This window comes from Bactrocera neohumeralis, unplaced genomic scaffold, assembly GCF_024586455.1.
Source record: "Bactrocera neohumeralis isolate Rockhampton unplaced genomic scaffold, APGP_CSIRO_Bneo_wtdbg2-racon-allhic-juicebox.fasta_v2 ctg1231, whole genome shotgun sequence".
NCBI lineage: Eukaryota > Metazoa > Arthropoda > Insecta > Diptera > Tephritidae > Bactrocera > Bactrocera neohumeralis.
Genome location: NW_026089663.1, coordinates 8,748 through 32,138, shown reverse-complemented (window position 1 = coordinate 32,138; position 23,391 = coordinate 8,748). Strand labels below are relative to the sequence as shown.

At 38.5% G+C, this 23,391-nt stretch overlaps 1 protein-coding gene across 2 annotated transcripts in view; it reads right to left on the bottom strand.

The window, feature by feature from the left end:
- Positions 1-16,219, bottom strand: part of LOC126766444 (uncharacterized) — a 68,097-nt gene extending 51,878 nt beyond the window's left edge. The window contains exon 1 of one of the 2 annotated variants that reach the window (XR_007668872.1): positions 15,736-16,219. Coding sequence is in view for 1 of the 2 variants with exons in the window: in XM_050484222.1 (XP_050340179.1) it covers positions 15,736-15,822 (87 nt within the window). In the remaining variant the exon portion in view is untranslated. The remainder of the gene's footprint in view (positions 1-15,735) is intronic. The other variant, XM_050484222.1, reaches the window with a different exon arrangement.
- Between the last annotated feature and the right edge of the window lie 7,172 nt (positions 16,220-23,391).

Here is a 23,391-nt window from a genome sequence, read left to right as displayed (position 1 = left end):
AGTGTCGCCGTGTCACTAAATTTTTTACAATGGAAAATATCGAATATCGTGCACTGATAAAATTATTATTTTTGGAAGGTATAGCACTAAAAGAAAATCACGAAGTAATGATAATTGTTTACCTGCAAATGTAACAGTAGAAAGATGGGTTGCTGAATTTAAGCGTGGTCGTACATGTCTTGAAGACAATCCACATGATCCAAAAAGCGCATCAACATCAAAAATCATAGCCAAAATACAGGATATGGTTTTGGAAGTGTGACACATTCGAATGCGACTTTCTCAGCAATATTTGGAGCGTTTTAAAAAGAATAAAGTGGATTTTGAGCGTCGATTCATCACTATGGATGAAACTTGGATCTATCTCCATGATCCTGAATCAAAACAAGAGGCTAAAGAGTGGTGTAAACCTGATTATTCGGCGTCGAAACGAGCTCGTGTCCAGAAATTGGCCAAGAAGATTATGGCATCAGGTTTTGGGATGCGAGAGGAATTTTGTGTGTAAATTATTTGCGAACTGATAAAACAATTAATTGTGAGTATTATTGCAACCTTTTGGACCAGTTGAAGGAAAAAATTCATGAAAAAAGACCCGGTTTGCAGAAGAAAAACTCCTTTTTTATCAGGATAATGCACAGTGTTACAAGAGCATTTTGGCAATGGCTAAAATCCATGAATTAAAGTTCGAAATGTTAGAGCATCCACTGTATTGACCAGATTTGGCCCTCAGTGACTTCTATTTGTTTCCAGAACTCAAAAAATTTATGCGTGGCAATTATTTTTCATCAAATGAAGAGGTCATAAAAGGCTGTTGAAGAGTATTTTGCAGACCTTTCAGATTCTTACTTCAGGGATGGGATCCACAGATTAAAAAATCGTTAGAGATTATACTGAATAATAAAGGGTATTTTGAATCATAAAACTTATTGAACAACCTGGTAATGAGGCAAAGGGAAAATCAGGCCTTTGCTCTTGCAATAAAACATGTGGTATCTGGTACTTCAGAGGAAGTTCCCAAATATGCGATTATTTATTTCGGTCCAACGAAGAGACGAATAATTCCAATGACCTTATGCTCAGTCGAATCCCAACTGAGATCATCCAATCAGCCGCTAATTAGCTAGACTCAGTCGAAGGAATGAGTATTAATGAAAATGAGATTATCTCGAAAGGAGTTTCAGGTCAATTGACTATAAAAACATCTGCCAAATATATAATACACGGAAACTGGACAACTCATGCATTGTTCTTTTCCAGCAACATTGATTAAATTCATTGACGTTTCTATTAGTTTGATAGCAGTCAACTTTCAAAGATCGGGAGGCTTTAACGTTTAGTAATTGCTTTATTATTTCCAAAGACAGGTGAATTGGGCATCTCTTTACCTCTGGAGTGGGTTTAATTGTATGCAGGTAAGAAAGGGCCAAGTTCAGGTGCAACCGAAAATTTTATACAACTCGCAGGAATCAAAGCAAAAAGATAATACCAGAGGATCGGAGTCCGAGTAATTTTATCTATACATATACTGTATATAACTTATACACTGACCGACAGATTCGACATAGGGTTTGTTAGAAAAACGAAAATAATTATACAAAGTATATGGAATGAAATGAATTTGCCTGTAAACCACCGGTAGTCAACGCCACCAGATAAGCGCAGTGCCCGTGGACCACCAGTGTAAAGTCACCTGGTTGCTCGAAAATCTTTAGATTAGATATACATAGGCTTACGGAAGTAGTATTGATTCAACGCATATTTCACTCATAGAAATACTATTGTCAGGAAAATATTCTGTCTGAACTTTATCCCGTTATGTTAATTACTTCTTGATTTATATATTGGAAACTGAAAGAATCAAAAGGAATTTAAAAATGTGCTATATGGGATGTAACTTGTAGCTGTATTCCGATTTCACACATTTTCAGACTGTGAATGTGTATAAGAAGAATGCACGCACTTAACTTAATCGAAATTGTTTGGTCGGGTCCCGAATATGTGAAGCCCTCTCATCACGGAGATAGAATTTAATGTCATTGGCGTAATTAGTTATTAATTTATTGCTCTTTTAATAGTTTGAACAGGACCATTATATGGGGAGTGAGAGGGGTTATCTTCCGATTTTATCCACTTTCACACTATCCAATCGATAGTTCTGGTAATATAAGCTCGGAAATTGATTATTATAACTTTATTTGTTTAGGAGATACATACATATGTACATTAAACTTACTAGAGGTGGGTGTATCTACTTTGGCAAAACTTTTTGCTCACAGGTGCCCCGTGCTACTGCGATCCCCTGTGCCAAATTACAGTTTTATATCTTAGTTTAGTGATTAGTTATGGCACTTTATACTTTTTCGATTAATAGCGATTTGTGGGCGTGGCAGTGGTCTATTATATCCTTCTACGAACTTCTTTATAGGAAGAAATCCGCATGCCAAATTTCATCAAGATATCTCAGTTTTTACTCAAGTTACGGCTTGAACGAACGGTTAGACTAACAGTCACTCGGATTTCAGTTTTTTGTCATTCTGATCATTTCTATACATATATATATAACCCTATCTATCTCGCTTAGTTTTTGGTGATACATACATACATCCATTTGGTGAACGAAACTAGTATACTTGTATGTACGCTGTAGCAACAGGTTGCAACAGTATAAAAGTATGTAAACGGAGAGATTGGTTGCCGCCATTCAAGATCACTAATAAAATATGTAAAACAACGAAAATTAAAGAAATTTAAATGTATATTATATTTGGTTAAACTTTTTGTGATGTAGCGCGTCATTGCATTAATTTTCAATGGAAAATGATTAAAAACATTTATTAATTGAGAGCTAACAAATAAATGTCTTAAAGAGTATTGAAAGAACAAAAGTCAGTGGTTTTAAAATACCATAAATTTATAAAAAAGATATAAATATTTCCACCACATATTAAATTACCAATATATAATAATTTTCAATCGGAGTAAATGTTGACGTTTTAATTAAAATGCCTAAATTTTATGAGCGACAAAATAGGGCCCATTTGAACGTAGTGGTATGAGTTATTTTTTTATTTAGTTACTAGAGTTTCCAGACTTAGTACAATTTTTTTTTAAAAATTATTATAAAATAAAATATATTAATATGTAAATGTTCTAATTAAAAAAAATAAATTATATGTGGTATTTGTTATTATATAAATTTTTTTGTTTTTTTTTTTTGTACAAAATGTTACACCCGAACTTAAGCCTTCCTTACTTGTGAACAGATGAATTTATAATTGTGATTAATTCGATCGTTTTCTTGCACGTGAGAATACAATATGTATTTGCAGAAAACATGAATTTTCCAAATACAAACAGCAAATGGACATTGGTTGGACTTTAGACTTACATATGTATTTATAGATATGGCGATAGCTAAACGAATTGGAAACTCTAGCTTTCAGAATAGAGTCGTATACTAAGATGGTTTCATTGGCATCAGGATCATTTCCACTTTATAGTTTTCATTCAAAAGGGTTACTTTAAGAATATATCCGGTAATCTTTGTGATGACCAAAAGTTTACCGTTGAATAATGATGGGTATACATACATAATGGGTTGTCAAAAAAGTCTTGCGGTATTTTTATTGAATTTTTATTTATTGAAATTGAAATGAATTTTTGATGACTCATGCCCAGCTTTTGACCGATGCTACGGCTGCTACTATGCCGGTCTCTTTCGACCAATTCAGCGATTTTATCACAATTTTCGACGACAGGCCTTCCGGAGCGTGGCGCATCGTTGTGGGGTGGAAATGGAAACTGTATCGGGACCACAAACTGCACAAATTTTATTGGCGGCTTGAGATGCATTTTTGCCTTTATCGTAGTAGTACTGTAAAATATGCCGTATTTTCTCTTTATTTTTATCCCGTCACGAAATTCCTTGGAAATACCCTAAAAAATATTCCCTGAAAATGTTTGCCCTTAATGTTAACATTAAGAACTGGACCAAGGCATGTAAAAATTTTCCATAGAAAATACACTACAATCGTGATTTTTTGTCTTTAAATTCCTACATATCAGAGGTATTTTATGGCATCGCTATGAATTTAGACGCATATTTCTCAGAATTGTTCACTCTACAAAAGTGCCCAGTGCAACAAAGTCGTAACTCACACCAGCGAGGTAGTACGGGGCTCCAAACCCGATTGTTCCAAGAATTTCGCATTTTTTTTTGTATATATCTCGTAAATGGGAGGAGCTATAGAAAAAATGTACATGAAAAATTTGTAGGAAATTTTATTTGCTATAAAAAAGGTTCAAAGTCTAAATCGCTATCAGTTCATATATGCGTAAGCCTAACCTAACTTTGATAGTTAACATTCGAATTCAGTTCTTGTTAATCGAACTTTACTCATTCATAGTAAAGTTCCGATCGCACCCAACAACTCATTTTTTATCTACTCGTACTGTGAAAATTTAAATGGTATTGTATCGGGTGATTTTTTAAGAGCTTGATAACTTTTTTAAAAAAAAAAACGCATAAAATTTGCAAAATCTCATCGGTTCTTTATTTGAAACGTTAGATTGGTTCATGACATTTTCTTTTTGAAGATAATTTCATTTAAATGTTGACCGCGGCTGCGTCTTAGGTGGTCCATTCGGAAAGTCCAATTTTGGGCAACTTTTTCGAGCATTTCGGCCGGAATAGCCCGAATTTCTTCGGAAATGTTGTCTTCCAAAGATGGAATAGTTGCTGGCTTATTTCTGTAGACTTTAGACTTGACGTAGCCCCACAAAAAATAGTCTAAAGGCGTTAAATCGCATGATCTTGGTGGCCAACTGCCCATGCATCCCGAAAAATGCACTGTTTGGTGTGGTTTGTACGCTGGTGGAATCATTGGACCGTATTTTTTCAAAGATGCTGTTGGACGCAACGTTACGGTGAATGGCGATCGCTATCGTTCGATGCTAACAAACTTTTTGTTGCCAAAAATGGAAGAACTGAACTTGGTTGACATGTGGTTTCAACAAGATGGCGCTACATGCCACACAGCTCGCGATTCTATGGCCATTTTGAGGGAAAACTTCGGAGAACAATTCATCTCAAGAAATGGACCCGTAAGTTGGCCACCAAGATCATGCGATTTAACGCCTTTAGACTATTTTTGTGGGGCTACGTCAAGTCTAAAGTCTACAGAAATAAGCCAGCAACTATTCCAGCTTTGGAAGACAACATTTCCGAAGAAATTCGGGCTATTCCGGCCGAAATGCTCGAAAAAGTTGCCCAAAATTGGACTTTCCGAATGGACCACCTAAGACGCAGCCGCGGTCAACATTTAAATGAAATTATCTTCAAAAAGTAAATGTCATGAACCAATCTAACGTTTCAAATAAAGAACCGATGAGATTTTGCAAATTTTATGCGTTTTTTTTTTTTTAAAAAAAGTTATCAAGCTCTTAAAAAATCACCCGATACTATATATGTACATGTGTTTTACAAAAAATATTTATGGAGTCGTGAAACAATAATAACAAGAAAGGGCTAAGTTCGGGTGCAACCGAACATTTTAAACTTTTGCAACTTTCAAAAATCATCGTCAGAGAAATACCTTAAGTTGTAAAACGTCAACCAGAGGATCAGAATCCAAGAATTTTTTTTTACTGATTTACAAATTAGGCATAAGGTTGGTTAAAAAAACGAAAATGACTATGTGTAGTACATATATAGGAGTTCGGGTAGTATCGACCCGATTTTATCTATGTATTACCATTACCCTGGGTTTCATTAAGGCACCTCACATACAATCACCAATCACATGAAGTAAAGTCAGCCGGATGTTCGAAAATCCTAATATTAGTTATATGGACTTTAGGTTAAGTATTCGCCCAATGATATATATTTTAGGAAGATATACTGTAACGTACTCAAATATTAATCGATCTATGCAGCGTAAAGTCACCCGGAAGTTCGAAAATCTTTATATTATTTGAATGGGGGCTCAGGGAAGTATTAACCCGATTTAATCCAGTTTCGATACACTAAAATAGTGTTGTCAGGAAAAGTTTCTGTCTGAATTTCAGTTATATAGTATATCTCACACATTGCTCAAAATTGAACATGTTGATTGCTTCAAAAACATTTAGACATTTTTATATTCTTTACAAAACAGATAAGAAATATTCTAGCTATTGTAATAAGTTATAAAGTCGACATAAATTAGATAATGTAGAGGCAATACAAAACATACATAAATAAAAACATAAATATACATGCATTTATGTATATGCAACAAACATACATATATGAGGCACGTATGCATTTATATGCAAAACGCATGCACTCAAGAAATATAATATAAACATATTTACTTAGGTTTGGGCAATTGATTACAAATGCACTTGTTCACTTGAAAACAGCCCAAACCATGCAACATAAATGATATGACAACACACACACACACACATGTATTGTATTGTATAGTTGAAAACAACCCCATGTGGTGTGACGTACATATACATATGTTTAATTAGATAACTAAGAACTCAAAAATAGTATATAAGATTTACAATTTAAAAATGAAATTAGAATGAATGACTTCTCACTTGAATAAGGTCTTTATTTTCCCCAACCAGTGGTAAGGATTTAAAGAATCTTATTTAAGTTTTAAGGTTTGATCATACAAATCAAACAGTTTGATCTAAAAGTCAAATACACATTGACCGATATTTTCAGTCAAAAGTCAACTACAGATACATTTGGACCATTCGGTACCTATGGCTTAAACTGTTTTGGTTAGATTTAAGAATTTTTTAGTCATATGGTGATATATCTTAAGGGAATTGATAGCGCTAAGTTTTATCCCGATATACCAATTGCTTCCTGATTTGTATACTGGAAAGTAAAAGAATCAAGTGCAATTTAAAATTGTGTTATATAGGAAGTAGGCGCCAAAAGTGGGCGGTGCCATGCCCATCGTCCAATTTTCACACCGGCTCCCATAAAGCCTTTTCATACCATCCCGGGCTTAAAATTTAATGTATCTGGCGCATTTTGTTACTTATTTACTGCGTTTTTAGTAGTTCTTACAGTACCGCAATATGGGGAGTAAGCGGGATTATCTCCGGATTTCATCCGCTTCCACACTGTCGGTAGATGTTTTTATGATAATTACGCGAATCACCCGAATTATATACATATATGTGTATGTATATAACCGTATATCTATCTCGATTAGTTTAAGTTGATACGTACTACCGTTAGGTGAATAAAACTATTATAACCTGTAGTGACATGTTGTACGAGTATAAAAATACTAAATAATAAGTAAGGAAGGGTTAAGTTCGGGTGCAGCCGAACATTTTATACTCTTGCAACTTGGAAGAAACAAAGCCAGGGAAATAATTTAAGGTGCAAACCGTCAACCAAAAGGTCGGAATCCAATCACTTACCTGTAGATTCACTTAATAGTGACGATGACAGGATCTGTTGAAGTCAGACCGCTTAATTACAGACCACTCTTATATAAAGTAGAACTTTTTTAGCCTTACAATTGTAATTGTAAGACTCGAAACACGAGGTATAGATACAAGAGATTCTGTTCGCCTTTTCAAAGAAGTGAGAACCTCGATATCTACTGTACAAAATTAAGCATATTTTGAAAACCTTGATGAATAAATAAGAGGTACAAACCCTTAAAGAAATAAATGATAAATTTATAGGTACAGATTCATACGTGAAAACATTTCTCGGAATTTATTTTCATACTGCTCCATGTCATCTGCAGATGTCAAAAGAAGTTTCTTTACATTTTTAGTGCATATAAATAGGCGCTCTGATTATACTACTTACTGTCGCCCTTAAATTTAAGCGGCAACGGCAACTTACTCTCAAAAACTCCACATGCCCATATATTTTGTTAGAAACTAAAGTTGGCTGCAGAAAACGAAGAAATTGTAAATTAAAAAATTCTAAAAAATTTCTGCACACATGATTTTTATTGCTAATATAAATAGATGTAAGTGGTGAAGTACAATCGATAAAATTAAGTTTTGACGATAACACCATTCAAATGGTCTCCACGACCTCCATTGCAGGAGCGAATTCGACGAATTAAATTTTTCAGTACCTTTACACTAAATCAAGTCGTATGTCATGAATTTTTCTTCTTTACTGGCGTAGAGACCGCTTACGCAATTATAGATGAGTTATCAACAACAAGGAAACCATTCGTCTCTTCTTTTTGCAATTTGGCGCCAATTGGCGTTTCCAAAGCCAAAGTCTTAATCTTCCTCTGCTTCCCCCGGCGGGTATTGCGTCGAAAACTTTCATAGCTGGAGTGTTTTCGTCCATACGGGGATCCAAAATTCAGACATCGCGGCATAAAGGCAGCTCATTTTCGTGCTGTCAAAAGCAGCTTTGAAATCGACGAAAAGGTGGTGATTGTCGATTCTCTCATTACGGGTCTATTCCAAGATTTGGCGCGTGGTGCATATCTGGTTAGTTGTTGATTTTCTAGGTCTATGGCGGCACTGATAAGGCCCAATCAGTTTGTTGACAATGGACTTTAATCTTTCACACAATATGCTCGATAGAACCTTATATGCGATATTTATTTATCCCACGGAAGCTGCCCCAGATTGTGAGCTCTCCCTTTTTGTGTATTGAATGAAGCTGACGCATGCTCCTTATCAGTTCTTAGCCGCCGTGTTCGCAAGCCATCGGCCCCCCGCCGCTTTGTTGCTCTTCAGGCGGGTAATTGCCATTCGAACTTCTTCATGGTCGGGCAATGGAACGTCTGCTCCATCGTCAGCGATTGGGGAATCGGGTTCGCCGTCTCCTGGCGTTATACTTTCACTGCCATTTAGCAGGCTGGAGAAGTGTGCCCTTCATAACTTTAGTATGCTCTGGGCATCGGTCGTTGGATCGCCTTGGGGGGTTCTACAAGTGTAAGCTCCGGTCCTGAAACCTTCTGTTAGCCGTCGCATCTTTTAGTAGAATTCTCGAGCGTTACCCCTGTCGGCCAGCTTATCAAGCTTTTCATACACACGCAATTCGGATTTTTTCTTTTTCTATCTGCAAATGCGTCTCGCTTCCCTCTTCAACTCTCAGCATCTATCCCGTCCCGCACGTGTTGCGGGCGAACGTAACGTTGCGAGGTTGGCAGTCTGTTTTCTCTCCGCTGCGACACGGCACTCCTCGTCGTACCAGCTATTCGTTTGTATTGTCCGAAAACCAATGGTTTCGTTTGCAGCTGTACGTAAGGAGCATGAAATGCTGTCACACAGTTATCTTATACCGAGTTGTTGATAAGTGCTCTTAGACAGCAGGAGTGCAAGCCGGGTAGAAATTCGTTTGGCTGTCTGTTGTTATTGCAGCTTTTCGACGTAGGACCTTCCTTGTGTTTGTTGACGTGCATTTTTTGCTGCACAGAGGCGGGTGCTAATCTTGGCTGCAACAAGATAGTGGTCGGAGTCGATATAAGGACATCGGAGCGTACGCACGTCTAGAACACTGGAGACGTGTCTTCCGGCTATCACAACATGATCGATCTGATTGGTTGTTTTTCAATCCGGAGATAGCCAAGCAGTTTGATGATTTTTTCTATCCTTGAATCTAGTATTTTAGATAACCATATTTCGGGACCCGGCTAAGTCGATCAGCTTCAACATAATTGGGGATGTTTCCTCGTGGAAGCTGAAGTTACCGACTGTTATGCCATGCCAATCCTTCGAGTCTTTTGGTAATTTTTCATTCGTAGTGTTTTTTCCGTGCCGAGCTCCCAACCCAGCGCACAACCCTGCGGAGGGTATGTTTCGCCTTTTCACTTTAGATCGCCTTCAAACGAATATTTTCTGAAACCGGAAGTCGTGAGCTACTTAAGTCATATGAAAAAGAATCATTTCTGGCCACTCCCAAGTGAATGGCAATCAGAGAATTTTCCTCACGTGCGTGAATTTTTATACTCTCGCAACAATGTTGCTAACGAGAGTATTATAGTTTTGTTCACATAACGGTTGTTTGTAAGTCCTAAAACTAAAAGAGTCAGATATAGGGTTATATATACCAAAGTGATCAGGGCGACGAGTAGAGTCGAAATCCGGATGTCTGTCTGTCCGTCCGTCTGTCCGTCCGTCTGTCCGTCCGTCCGTCCGTCTGTCCGTCCGTCCGTCCGTCTGTCCGTCCGTCCGTGCAAGCTGTACCTTGAGTAAAAATTGAGATATCATGATGAAACTTGGTACACGTATTCCTTGGCTCCATAAGAAGGTTAAGTTCGATGATGGGCAAACTCGGCCCACTGCCACGCCCACAAAATGGCGGAAACCGAAAACCTATAAAGTGTCATAACTAAGCCATAAATAAAGATGTTAAAGTGAAATTTGGCACAAAGGATCGCATTAGGGAGGGGCATATTTGGACCCAATTGTTTTGGAAAAGTGGGCGTGGCCCCGCCCCCTACTAAGGTTTTTGTACATATCTCGGAAACTACTATAGCTATGTCAACCAAACTCTACAGAGCCGTTTTCTTCAGGCATTTCCATATACAGTTCAAAAATGGAAGAAATCGGATAATAACCACGCCCACCTCCCATACAAAGGTTATGTTGAAAATCACTAAAAGTGCGTTAACCGACTCATAAGGAAGCTGCATCCAGGCTTTTTTTAAAAATTGAAAATGGGCGTGGCGCCGCCCACTTATGGACCAAGAACCATATCTCAGGAACTACTAGACCGATTTCAATGAAATTCGGTATATAATGTTTTCTTAACACCCTGATGACATGTACGAAATATGGGTGAAATCGGTTCACAACCACGCCTTCTTCTAATATAAAGCTATTTTGAATTCCATCTGATGCCTTCTCTGTATAATACGAGTATAAACATTAGGAACCAATGATGATAGCGGAATAAAACTTTACAAAAATACGGTATTTGAAAAATATTTATGTGACGAATAATGAAATCTCGATTATCACTTTACCATGCGAGAGTATAAAATGTTCGGTGACACCCGAACTTAGCCCTTCCTTACTTGTTACACATGATTTCATCCTCCGTGTCATGAATAGCACGTTCATTATTGACTTCCAAAGCTTGAAAAGAATCTAGTTTGTTGCTAAAGACATATGGCTTCCAATAGCATCACAAGAAGTATTCTAATGTTGTTAAATCATAACTTTTTGGCGGTCAATAAATGCCACATTTTATTGAAATAATCAAATCTCCAAACTTTTCTCGCAATAATTCGGTTATTGTACGTGCTGTGCGGTAAGTAATCCCGTCTTGTTTGAACCAGATATTGTCAAAATCAATTTCTTTCAATTCGTCTTTTTAATTGGCGTAGACACCGCTTACGCGATTATAGCCAAGTTAACAACAGCGCGCCAGTCATTTCTTCTTTTCGCTACGTGGCGCCAATTGGATATTCCAAGCGAAGCCAGGTCCTTCTCCACTTGGTCCGTCCAACGGAGTGGAGGTCTTCCTCTTCTTCTGCTTCCCCCGGCGGGTACTGCGCCGAATACTTTCAGAACTGGAGTGTTTTCCTCCATCCGGACAACATGACCTAGCCAGCGTAGCCGCTGTCTTTTAATTCGCTGTACTATGACAATGTCGTCGTATATCTCGTACAGCTCATCGTTCCATCGAATGCGATATTCGCCGTGGCCAATGCGCAAAGGACCATAAATCTTTCGCAGAACCTTTCTCTCGAAAACTCGTAGCGTCAACTCATCGGTTGTTGTCATCGCCCAAGCCTCTGCACCATATAGCAGGACGGGAATTATGAGCGACTTATAGAGTTTGGCTTTTGTTCATCGAGAGAGGACTTTACTTTTCAATTGCCTACTTAGTCCGAAGTAGCACCTGTTGGCAAGAGCAATCCTGCGTTGGATTTCCAGGCTGACATTGTTGGTGGTGTTAATGCTGGTTCCTAAATAGAATTATCTACAACTTCAAAGTTATGACTGTCAACAGTGACGTGAGAGCCAAGTCGCGAGTGCGACGACTGTTTGTTTGATGACAGGAGATATTTCGTTTTGCCCTCGTTCACTGCCAGACCCATTTTCTGTGCTTCTTGTCCAGTCTGGAGAAAGCAGAACTAACGACGCGGGTGTTGAGGCCGATGATATCAATATCATCGGCATACGCCAGCAGCTGTACACTCTTATAGAAAATGGTACCTTCTCTATTTAGTTCTGCAGCTCGAACTATTTTCTCCAGAAGCAGGTTGAAAAAGTCGCACGATAGGGAGTCGCCTTGTCTGAAACCTCGTTTGGTATCGAACGGCTCGGAGGGGTCCTTCCCGATCCTGACGGCGCTTTTGGTGTTACTCAACGTCAGTTTACACAGCCGTATTAGTTTTGCGGGGATACCAAATTCAGACATCGCGGCATAAAGGCAGCTCCTTTTCGTGCTGTTGAAAGCAGCTTTGAAATCGACGAAGAGGTGGTGTGTGTCGATTCTTCTTTCACGGGTCTTTTCCAAGATTTGGCGCATGGTGAATATCTGGTCGGTTGTTGATTTTCCAGGTCTGAAGTCACACTGATAAGGTCCAATCAGTTTGTTGACGGTGGGCTTTAATCTTTCACACAATACGCTCGATAGAACCTTATATGCGATGTTGAGGAGGCTAATCGCACGGTAGTTGGCGCAGATTGTGGGTTCTCCTTTTTTATGGATTGGGCATAGCACACTTAAATTCCAATTGTTGGGCATGCTTTCGTCCGACCATATTTTACAAAGAAACTGATGCATGCTCCTTATCAGTTCTTCGCCGCCGTGTTTGAATAGCTCGGCCGGCAATCCGTCGGCCCTGACGCTTTGTTGTTCTTCAGGCGGGCGATTGCTATTCGAACTTCTTCCTGATCGGGTAATGGAACGTCTGCTCCAACGTCATCGATTGGGGAATCGGGTTCGCCTTCTCCTAGCGTTGTGCGTTCACTGCCATTCAGCAGGCTGGAGAAGTGTTCCCTCCATAATTTAAGTATGCTCTGCGCATCGGTGACTAGATTACCTTTGGGGGTTCTACAAGAGTATGCTCCGGTCTTGAAACCTTCTGTAAGCCGCCGCATTTTTTCGTAGAATTTTCGAGCATTATCCCTGTCGGCCAGCAAATCAAGCTCTTCGTACTCACGCATTTCAGCCTCTTTCTTTTTCTGTCTACAAATGCGTCTCGCTTCCCTTTTCAACTCTCGTAATCTATCCCAACCCGCGCGTGTTGTGGTCGATCGTAACGTTGCGAGGTAGGCAGTCTGTTTTCTCTCCGCTGCGACACGGCACTCCTCGTCGTACCCTTTGTTCTTTTGCACTTTCCGAAAACTAATGGTTTCGGTTGCAGCTGTACGTAAGGAATTTGAAATGCTGTCCCCCAGTTCCCTTATACCGAGTTGTTGACGAGTGCTCTCAGAGAGCAGGAGTGTAAGCCGAGTAGAAAATCGTTCGGCTGTCTGTTGTGATTGCAGTTTCTCGACGTCGAACCTTCCTTGTGTTTGTTGGCGTGCGTTTTTTGCTGCACAGAGGCGGGTGCGAATCTTGGCTGCAACAAGATTGTGGTCGTAGTCGATGTTAGGACCTCGGAGCGTACGCACGTCTAGAACACTGGAGACGTGTCTTCCGTCTATCACAACATGACCGATCTGGTTGGTGGCTTTTCGATCCGGAGACAGCCAGGTAGCTTGATGCATCTTCTTGTGCTGGAATCTTGTACTACAGATAACCATATTTCGGGCAACGGCGAAGTCAATCAGCCTCAACCCATTTGAGGATGTTTTGTCGTGGAGGCTGAATTTACCGACCGTAGTGCCAAAGATACCTTCTTTGCCCACCCTGGCGTTAAAGTCGCCAAGCACGATTTTGACTTCGTGGCGGGGGCAGCTCTCATAAGCGCGTTCCAAGCGCTCATAGAAGGCATCTTTGGTCACATCGTCCTTCTCTTCCGTCGGAGCGTGGGCGCAAATCAGCAATATGTTGAAGAACCTCGCTTTGATGCGGATTGAGGCTAGACGTTCATTCACCGGAGTGAATGATAGTACTCGGCGGCGGAGTCTCTCTCCCACCACGAATCCAACTCTAAACTTGCCCTCTTTTATATGGCCACTGTAGTAAATGTCACAAGGACCTACTCGTCTCTGTCGTTGTCCCGTCCATCGCATTTCTTGGACGGCGGTGATGTCACCCTTTATTTTCGCGAGGACATCAACCAGCTGGGCAGCGGCACCTTCCCAATTAAGGTTCCGGACATTCCATTTCATTCCAGACATTCCTTGTTTCGTTTGCCATGGTCGTCATCAAAAGGGGGGTCTCTCATCCGAGGCTGTCGTTTAGATTTCATTGGGGGGGCTTTTTACGTGGCGGGTCCCAAACCCAGCGCACAACCCTATGTAAGGGATGTTTCGCCTTCTCACATTAGTAATGAGCTGCTTGAGCCATGTGTAAAAGAATCGCTTCTGGCCACTCCCAAATGAAAGGCGATCAGAGAACTTTCCTCACTTGCGCGAACTTCTTCTTTCAATTACTGCCATAAAAAGTTCGTTATCATCGGTCTACATATGTATACAGCTTTCCATTAACAATAACAGTCTAATCAGCTTTATATCGACAAAAAAGTACGAACCGATGATTCCACCCGACCAAAAAACCGCACCAAATTTTAAATTTAGGTGTTCATGAATAAATTTTGGATTTTCTTCGCACCAAACATTTTTGTTTATTTACCACACCTCTCAGAAGAAAGTGAACCTCATAAGAGAAAATGATTTTTTTAAATATTTATAATTATTATTTTGATAATAAAATTAAATAATTCCTAAACGTTATTACAGCGTACAATTTTCGGTGAGGAAATTGCAGAAATTACTGAATACAATGATACAGAGCATGACAAGTTCTGTATTAATTCGGTTTGCATAACATTTTAGAATTTAAGTGGAAATTCGACGTACGCTACGTCGGCGTAAATGCTGAACGGTAAAAAAACGCGCTGCTTAACGCGTATGCCAATTAATAAGATACCAAATTAAAATTTTTTTATTCAGTTTCTTCGAATAATGTGTGTATGTATATTGGTTTAAGCCCTTCGTTACTTGTTTTAAATTCAAATACACCTAATTCCGTTTTTAAACGGTCTTTATTTAACATGGTTTGAAAATAATAAAATTTTAAATTTGTTGCACGATTTTATTTCATTTAGCACAATTGAAATTTTTTTGGGCATATATTTTATTTGTCAGATTTATTTTTGCGAAATATGTTCATATTAGAAATTTAGAGGAATTATCTTTTTGTGGATACTAGAAAATTTACAGGTCAGAGCAATTGTAAATAACACAAATTTAGGAGAACGATCAATGAGTTTATTACAATTTTTTTTGGAACCAATCTAGCTTGTAAAAACAGAATTAAAAGTATGTGTGAATGTGAATTAAATAAGCGGAAATACATATTTGACCGACTAAATAAGTCGATGAAAATAAGTTCATTGAAATGAAATTATTGAATTTCGTAAAGCTTTAAATATTTGACACAAAAAATTACATTTAGTCACCTGAGAGAAATATAGGTATGTGTATGTATATAATGTATGCATATATAAGTATAGTAGAAGTTATCTTTCTATATTCGCTGCTAATTGTACAATTGTTATATTTCTTTTTATTTTTTTATTATCCACGAATATATTTATTGTCTAGCTCTGCCCTTCTCAAGACATTATAATCAATACATAAGGAGAAAAATCTTTAATATGTACTAACCAAAAACTCATACTCAACAGCATTGAAGTCTTCAAAGAGGCGTACGATACATTTGTGAACGCCAATTTCTGTCTTTTTTTTAAACATTATATTATACTATATTATTTGACTTTAATATTTTTGGATTCTTAATTTAACAGTGATAAAGTTAACGTTGCACTGCAAACACTTTTTAACTTTTCACTCTATTTAGTTAACCCTTATGTGATCCTATTCAAAAACCTAAATGTATGCTTTATTGGTATGTATATATATATATATGTATATACTTATGTATGTATAGCGAAATATTGGTTACCAGCCTCACTTTTCAACTTTTTAATAATGTGATTTAGAATGACAGATGTTCCAGTCGTAATATTAAGAGAAGTTAACCCTATGATTATTTCTATTTACTAAAACATTTAGGCTGTTCACGAAAAGGTGGTTATCGGGTTATGGGGTTATGTGATTAAGTAAACAACAACAAAATGCGGTATGACAAAATAACCAACTTGACCAACCTAGACCCTTGTTTACAGATTATGTGGTTGTTTGCTTATTTCCAGTGTTAGAAAGTCGTTGGAATTTTACTAAATGACAGCACAAAAAATAAATGAAACTAAGCGAATGGCAATTCCATTTAGATTTTCTTATTGGAAAATCTGCTATTAACAGCTGTTTTTTGTTTACAATCAGCAAATTAAAACCGAAATAAAAAGCATCGAAAAGCATCACCAAGCATCAAAAATCATCAATAATTATCAAAAATTATTATTTATACAAAGAATTTCTTGAACCCTTAAAATTCGGATTACTTAATAAGCACATACCTTCCATAAAGTCCATTTCCTGAATAGCAGAACTTATTTTAAATTCGACTATTTTTATACTCTCGCAAAAATGTTGCTAAGGAGAGTATTATAGTTTTGTTCACATAACGGTTGTTTTTAAGTCCTAAAACTAAAAGAGTCAGATATAGAGCTATATATATCAAAGTGATCAGGGTGACGAGTAGAGTTGAAATCCGGATGTCTGTCTGTCCGTCCGTCCGTCCGTGCAAGCTGTAACTTGAGTAAAAATTGAGATATCATGATGAAACTTGGTACACGTATTCCTTGGCTCCATAAGAAGGTTAAGTTCGATGATGGGCAAACTCGGCCCACTGCCACGCCCACAAAATGGCGGAAACCGAAAACCTATAAAGTGTCATAACTAAGCCATAAATAAAGATGTTAAAGTGAAATTTGGCACAAAGGATCGCATTAGGGAGGGGCATATTTGGACGCAATTTTTTTGGAAAAGTGGGCGTGGCCCCGCCCCCTACTAAGTTTTTTGTACATATCTCGGAAACTACTATAGCTATGTCAACCAACCTCTACAGAGTCGTTTTCTTCAGGCATTTCCATATACAGTTCAAAAATGGAAGAAATCGGATAATAACCACGCCCACCTCCCATACAAAGGTTATGTTGAAAATCACTAAAAGTGCGTTAACCGACTAACAAAAAACGTCAGAAGCATTGAATTTTTCGGAAGAAATGGCAGAAGGAAGCTGCACCCAGGCTTTTTTTAAAAATTGAAAATGGGAGTGGCCTCGCCCACTTATGGACCAAAAACCATATCTCAGGAACTACTTTACCGATTTCAATGAAATTCGGTATATAATATTTTCTTAACACCCTGATGACATGTACGAAATATGGGTGAAATCGGTTCACAACCACGCCTTCTTCCAATATAACGCTATTTTGAATTCCATCTGATGCCTTTTCTGTATAATACGAGTATATACATTAGGAACCAATGATGATAGCGGAATAAAACTTTACAAAATACGGTATTTAAAAAATATGTAAATGACGTATAATGAAATCTCGATTATCACTTTATCGTTCGAGAGTATAAAATGTTCGGTGACACCCGAACTTAGCCCTTCCTTACTTGTTCTTTTTAAACTTTGTTTAGGCATTTTATAAGGAGGAATTTCATTGAACTAAAATTGTAAACAATGAACAGCTGTTTGTGTAAAAATAAGCAAATAACCATACATAGGATGTTCACGGAGCACAGAGGTTATTTTTAATTTAATAATCACACAACCCGATAACTACCTTACCGTGAACAGCCTAATTAATTTTTTTTTTTTAATGGCGTAGACACTGCTTACGCGGTCATAGCCGGTTACTAAAATATTATTCAATTAAAATATATATACAGTTCTTTAATGAATTTAATTAGATTCAAAACCTCCTTTTATCTATCTGCTTCTTCTTTTTAATTGGCGTAGACACCGTAGACATCGCGATTATAGCCGAGTTAACAACAGCGCGCCAGTCGTTTCTTCTTTTCGCTACGTGGCGCCAATTGGATATTGCAAGCGAAGCCAGGCCTTCTCCACTTGGTCCTTCCAACGGAGTGGAGGTCTTCCTCTTCCTCTGCTTCCCCCGGCGGGTACAGCGTCGAATACTTTCAGAGCTGGAGTGTTTTCGTCCATTCGGACAACATGACCTAGCCAGCGTAGCCGTTGTCTTTTAATTCGCTGAACTATATGTCAATGTCGTCATATATCTCGTACAGCTCTTCGTTCCATCGAATGCGATATTCGCCGTGGCCAACGCGCAAAGGACCATAAATCTTTCGCAGAACTTTTCTCTCGAAAACTCGTAACGTCGACTAATTGGTTGTTGTCATCGTCCAGGCCTCTGCACCATATAGCAGGACGGGAATTATGAGTGACTTATAGAGTTTGGTTTTTGTTCGTAGAGAGATGACTTTGCTTCTCAATTGCCTACTCAGTCCGAAGTAGCACCTGCTGGCAAGAGTTATCCTGCGTTGGATTTCTAGGCTGGCATTGTTGGTGGTGTTTACGCTGGTTCCAAGATAGACGAATTTATCTAGGACTTCAAAGTTATGACTGTCAACAGTGACGTGAGAGCCAAGTTGCGAGTGCGACGACTGTTTGTTTGATGACAGGAGATATTTCGTCTTGCCCTCGTTCACTACCAGATCAATCATCGGCATACGCCAGCAGCTGTACACTCTTATAAAAGATGGTACCTTCTCTATTAAGTTCTGCAGCTCGAACTATTTTCTCCAGAAGCAGGTTGAAAAAGTCGCACGATAGGAAATCGCCTTGTCTGAAACCTCGTTTGGTATCGAACGGCTCGGAGACGTCCTTTTCGATTCTGACGGAGCTTTTGGTGTTGCTCAACGTCAGTTTACACAGCCGTATTAGTTTTACGAGTATACCAAATTCAGACATCGCGGCATAAAGGCAGCTCCTTTTCGTGCTGTCGAAAGGAGCTTTGAAATCGACGGAGAGGTGTCAATTCTTCTTTCACAGGTCTATTCCAAGATTTGGTGCATGGTGAATATCTGTTCGGTTGTTGATTTGCCAGGTCTAAAGCCACACTGATAAGTTCCAATCAGTTGGTTGACGGTGGGCTTTAATCCTTCACATAATACGCTCGATAGAACCTTATATGCGATGTTGAGGAGGCTAATCCCACGGTAGTTGGCGCAGATTGTGGGGTCTCCTTTTTTATGGATTGGACATAGCACACTTAAATTCCAATCGTTAGGTATGCTTTCGTCCGACCATATATATATCATTATTAGTTCTTCGCCGCTATGTTTGAATAGCAGGGCCAGTAATCCATCGGCCCCCACCGCTTTGTTGTTCTTCAGGCGGGTAATTGCTATTCGAACTTCTTCATGGTCGGGCAATGGAACGTCTGCTCCATCGCCATCGATTGGGGAATCGGGTTCGCTTTCTCCTGGCGTTGTGCGTTCACTGCCATTCAGCAGGCTGGAGAAGTGTTCCCTCCATAATTTAAGTATGCTCTGGGCATCGGTGACTAGATCACCTTTGGGGGTTCTACAAGAGTATGCTCCGGTCTTGAAACCTTCCGTAAGCCGCCGCATTTTTTTGTAGAATTTATTTACTTATTTATTTAGTAAAGTCTATGAACATTACTTCTTACAGACTAATGAAAAACTAGGATACATACTAGAATTCTAAAAAAATTAAATTACAAGAACACGACTAGATAACTTAAACTAGAAAACAGAATTGAGGGTATTAATGAAGGATACCGTAGAGTGAGAAAAATCAAGAAGAACTTTCTCGGAAATCGAGTTAAACTCCCGCATAACCCTCTTGAAAGGAGCATATTTAGCAAAATTAGTACTTTCCTTTTTGTAATAAAATGGGGAAATGGATCTGAGAAAACGCTGGGGAGTATTGAAGTTAAGTTAGGTTAGGTTTAGGTTTAGATTAATAAGTAGGGACAGTCAATATCACCGTTAAAGACAAATGAATGGGAGAGAACGGACCGTCGATTTTCCAGTGATTTAAGATGTAAAAGCGGAGCGGAGAGCATATTTAAGAGAGATCTTTTGAACGCGCTCGATCCTGTTAATTGACGATATGAAAAGTATCAATATCACATTGAAGTTTGAGTACATCTTATGTGTTTTTGATTAATGCAAGAATTTTTAAGTCATCTGCATATAACAGAAAGTTGGCGAAAGAGAAGCAACAGGAAATGTCATTGATAAACAGCACAAAGAGAAGTGGACCCAAGACGCTTCCTTGTGGGACTCCGAAGACGCAATGAATGAATCAGATGACACTCCATCGACAGTGACAACGCATCGTCTGTTTTGCAGATATTATTTAATCCACTTCAAGAAGACCGAGTGAAACCCTAGAGATGATAATTTTTTAATTAGAATATTGTGTGATACTTTATCAAAGGCTTTAGAGAAATCTGTGTAGACACAATCAGTGGAGCGCCCAGAGAAAAACCCATGCTGATTGACATTAATTATTAATTTTACTGCCAAAAATAATTTATTTTTAAGAGAACACTCAAAAATTTTCGAAATAGTAGAAAGTTTAGAAATAGACCTGTAATTGGAGACATCATCTTTTCTACCACCTTTATGAATAGGGGTAATGTACGTCAATTTCTAGTTAGAAATAAAATCCCCGGTGGCGAGAGACTTATTATTCGAAATAGTAGAAAGTTTAGAAATAGGCCTGTAATTGGAGACATCATCCTTTCTACCACCTTTATGAATAGGGGTAATGTACGTCAATTTCTAGTTAGAAATAAAATCCCCGGTGGCGAGAGACTTATTGAAGATAAGAATGAGAGGATACAATAAGGCAGTACAATTTTTTATAAGTACGGGCGGAAGCCCGTCCAAATCCAATTTGGACGAAGACTTAATATCACAAATAGCCTTGGCAATATCGTCCTGCGAAAGACACAGTGAGCCAAAATTTATGGATGGGAAGTTATCAGCTGAAAAAGTGGAACTAGTACCAGGATCATCTTGAACATAGTTCGATTTGGAAAATTCAGCGAACAAATTGGAGATTTCGACCGGAGTGCATGACGACTTATCACCCCAGCGTAAAGCAGAGGGAATGGCCGAACACGCTCTTTTAGATTTTACAAAGCTCCAAAAGAACTTACGGTTCGACTTAATTGAAGACTCCGTATTATTAATAAACCTTTAATAGAGGAGATTATCCAATTTATTAAACAGTTTTTTGTAGTGCTGATATTGAACATAGGAAACATGAGATTTAGTTGAAGAGAATTTTCTATAATATTTATTTCTAAGATTTTTTTAGACGTTTAAGGTAAGGGTTTTAGGTTTGAGCGGGATATTATAATGACAAAATTCCTGAATTGATTTCTTAAAAATGGAGAAACTATTAGCTGTATCAAGACCCGATAGTAAATCATCCCATTTAATTTCAAAGAGCTGATTGTTGAGTCGTTCAAAGTCACAAAATGCAAAATTAAAACCAAGCTCATCAATAGGTTTAACAGGAGCGAAAAGATAAGTATCCACCTCTAACGCTAACGGAGAATTATGGATGGTGGCTGGAGTAATTGAAGAGAATCCATCCAGAAACCTTAATTTTAAATTATCACTGAGAAAGACTAAGTCAAGAAATCGATCGAGACTATTTGAATATGAGTTGATTTGAATCAGATTGAGACCAAGCAAGCTATCATTGAGAAATAACTCCTGAGGAGACGAAAAATTTGAAGGAATAAGAGCAGGACTATTGGAACGGTTGCCAGACGATATTTCTTAAATTAAAGTCACCCAAAACACAAATATTATTCTCTTTCACCTTATTTAATACCAGCGAGGAAATATTATTTGCGTGCAACTTATACAACTCTAGCGGACTATTAGGAGAGATGTATGAGACTGCAATGAACAGAGCAGCATTGACACAGATACATAGTTGGTCCAGAATAGAATCTTCATTCTCAAGCATAATTAAGCGAGGATGATATTTGCGATGAACTGCTAAGAGAACTCCACCTCCTCTTAGACAGCCAGTATTTTCGTGATCTCTGTCCTTGCGGAAGACATAATAGAGATTTGAATCAAAGTATTCGCTATCAAAATAACTAGAATTCAGCCAAGTCTCAACAATAACGATAATATCAAAATCCAAACGTGAAGAAAAATTGCGAATAATACATATTTGATTTACACCTAATACCCGATAAATTTTGGTAGTAGACCTTAAGACAAGAGCCAGTTGAGGAAGGTGCAGAAAACACATGAGTAGAATCGCGATTAATAGGCGCTTCAATTAATCTGCAGCGCTGTTTTCCCCTCTCTTTGAAAAAAACTTAAAGGGGCACAACTTAATGCCAGAAGGCCACACTGAAGAGGAGAAAACGGCACTAAAAAAGATGGAGACACACCTAGCCTAAAGTTTATCCTCTTAAGATTATTAATATCGGTATCTTTCTTAATTAATTTATAACATAGAAGATGCTCTCTATCAACATTAGCATGTTTAACAACAAAAGATATAATATCTTCTTCAGTGACTGAGCTCTTAAAGGCAGATAAGTGAATCCATTTCTTGGGTATGACGACATCAAGATCAACTTTGGCATTAACACCAACAACAGTTGAAGTGGCTGGGGAGTTTTTGTTCCTGGTACTCACTTTTAACTTCAAATTTCTGTTAGCAGTAATTGAAGTAGAAGAGTTTAGGTTAACAGAATCATCAACAGCAACTGATTGAGCCGCATTGACAGCGACGGAGGGACGATCTGGTTTAGCAGCAACTGTTGAATTGTTTTTGGCTTTCGAATGAGTGTTGATATTCCTAGCAACAGCGTCAGCATATGTATTGCCATAATTAACAGCATTGGTAGCAGCAGGAGGTCTAACCGCAGGAGCACAGTAATCCACGCTGACAATACCAGAAGAAACTGAAACAGCAACGTTGGACGGGGCTGTATTTGTACCATTGACAGCAGCCGTAGAGAGAGTGGAGCCAGCAGCAGACGGAGCGGAAGAGATTGCTTTCGGTGTAGAGGGAGCGAGATAATCCATACTCACTTCCAATACCAGATAATTAAGCACCGCATTTACATTAATAGGATTATTAGGCTCCAACAAAGGTTCAGTTACTTCCTTGTTTAATTGACCATTGCGCACTAATGCCGACGCAGGCGGCGAACGAATGGAATTTCTCCGAACAACCGCGCACACTTTACAATAAAAAGCATTTCTGGATTTCAGCAAAAAATCGACATCAGCCTGTGATAAATTCACACACCACAAGTGGACGAATTGATTACACTATGGCAGCTGATCTTGGGCTGAGCACGATCA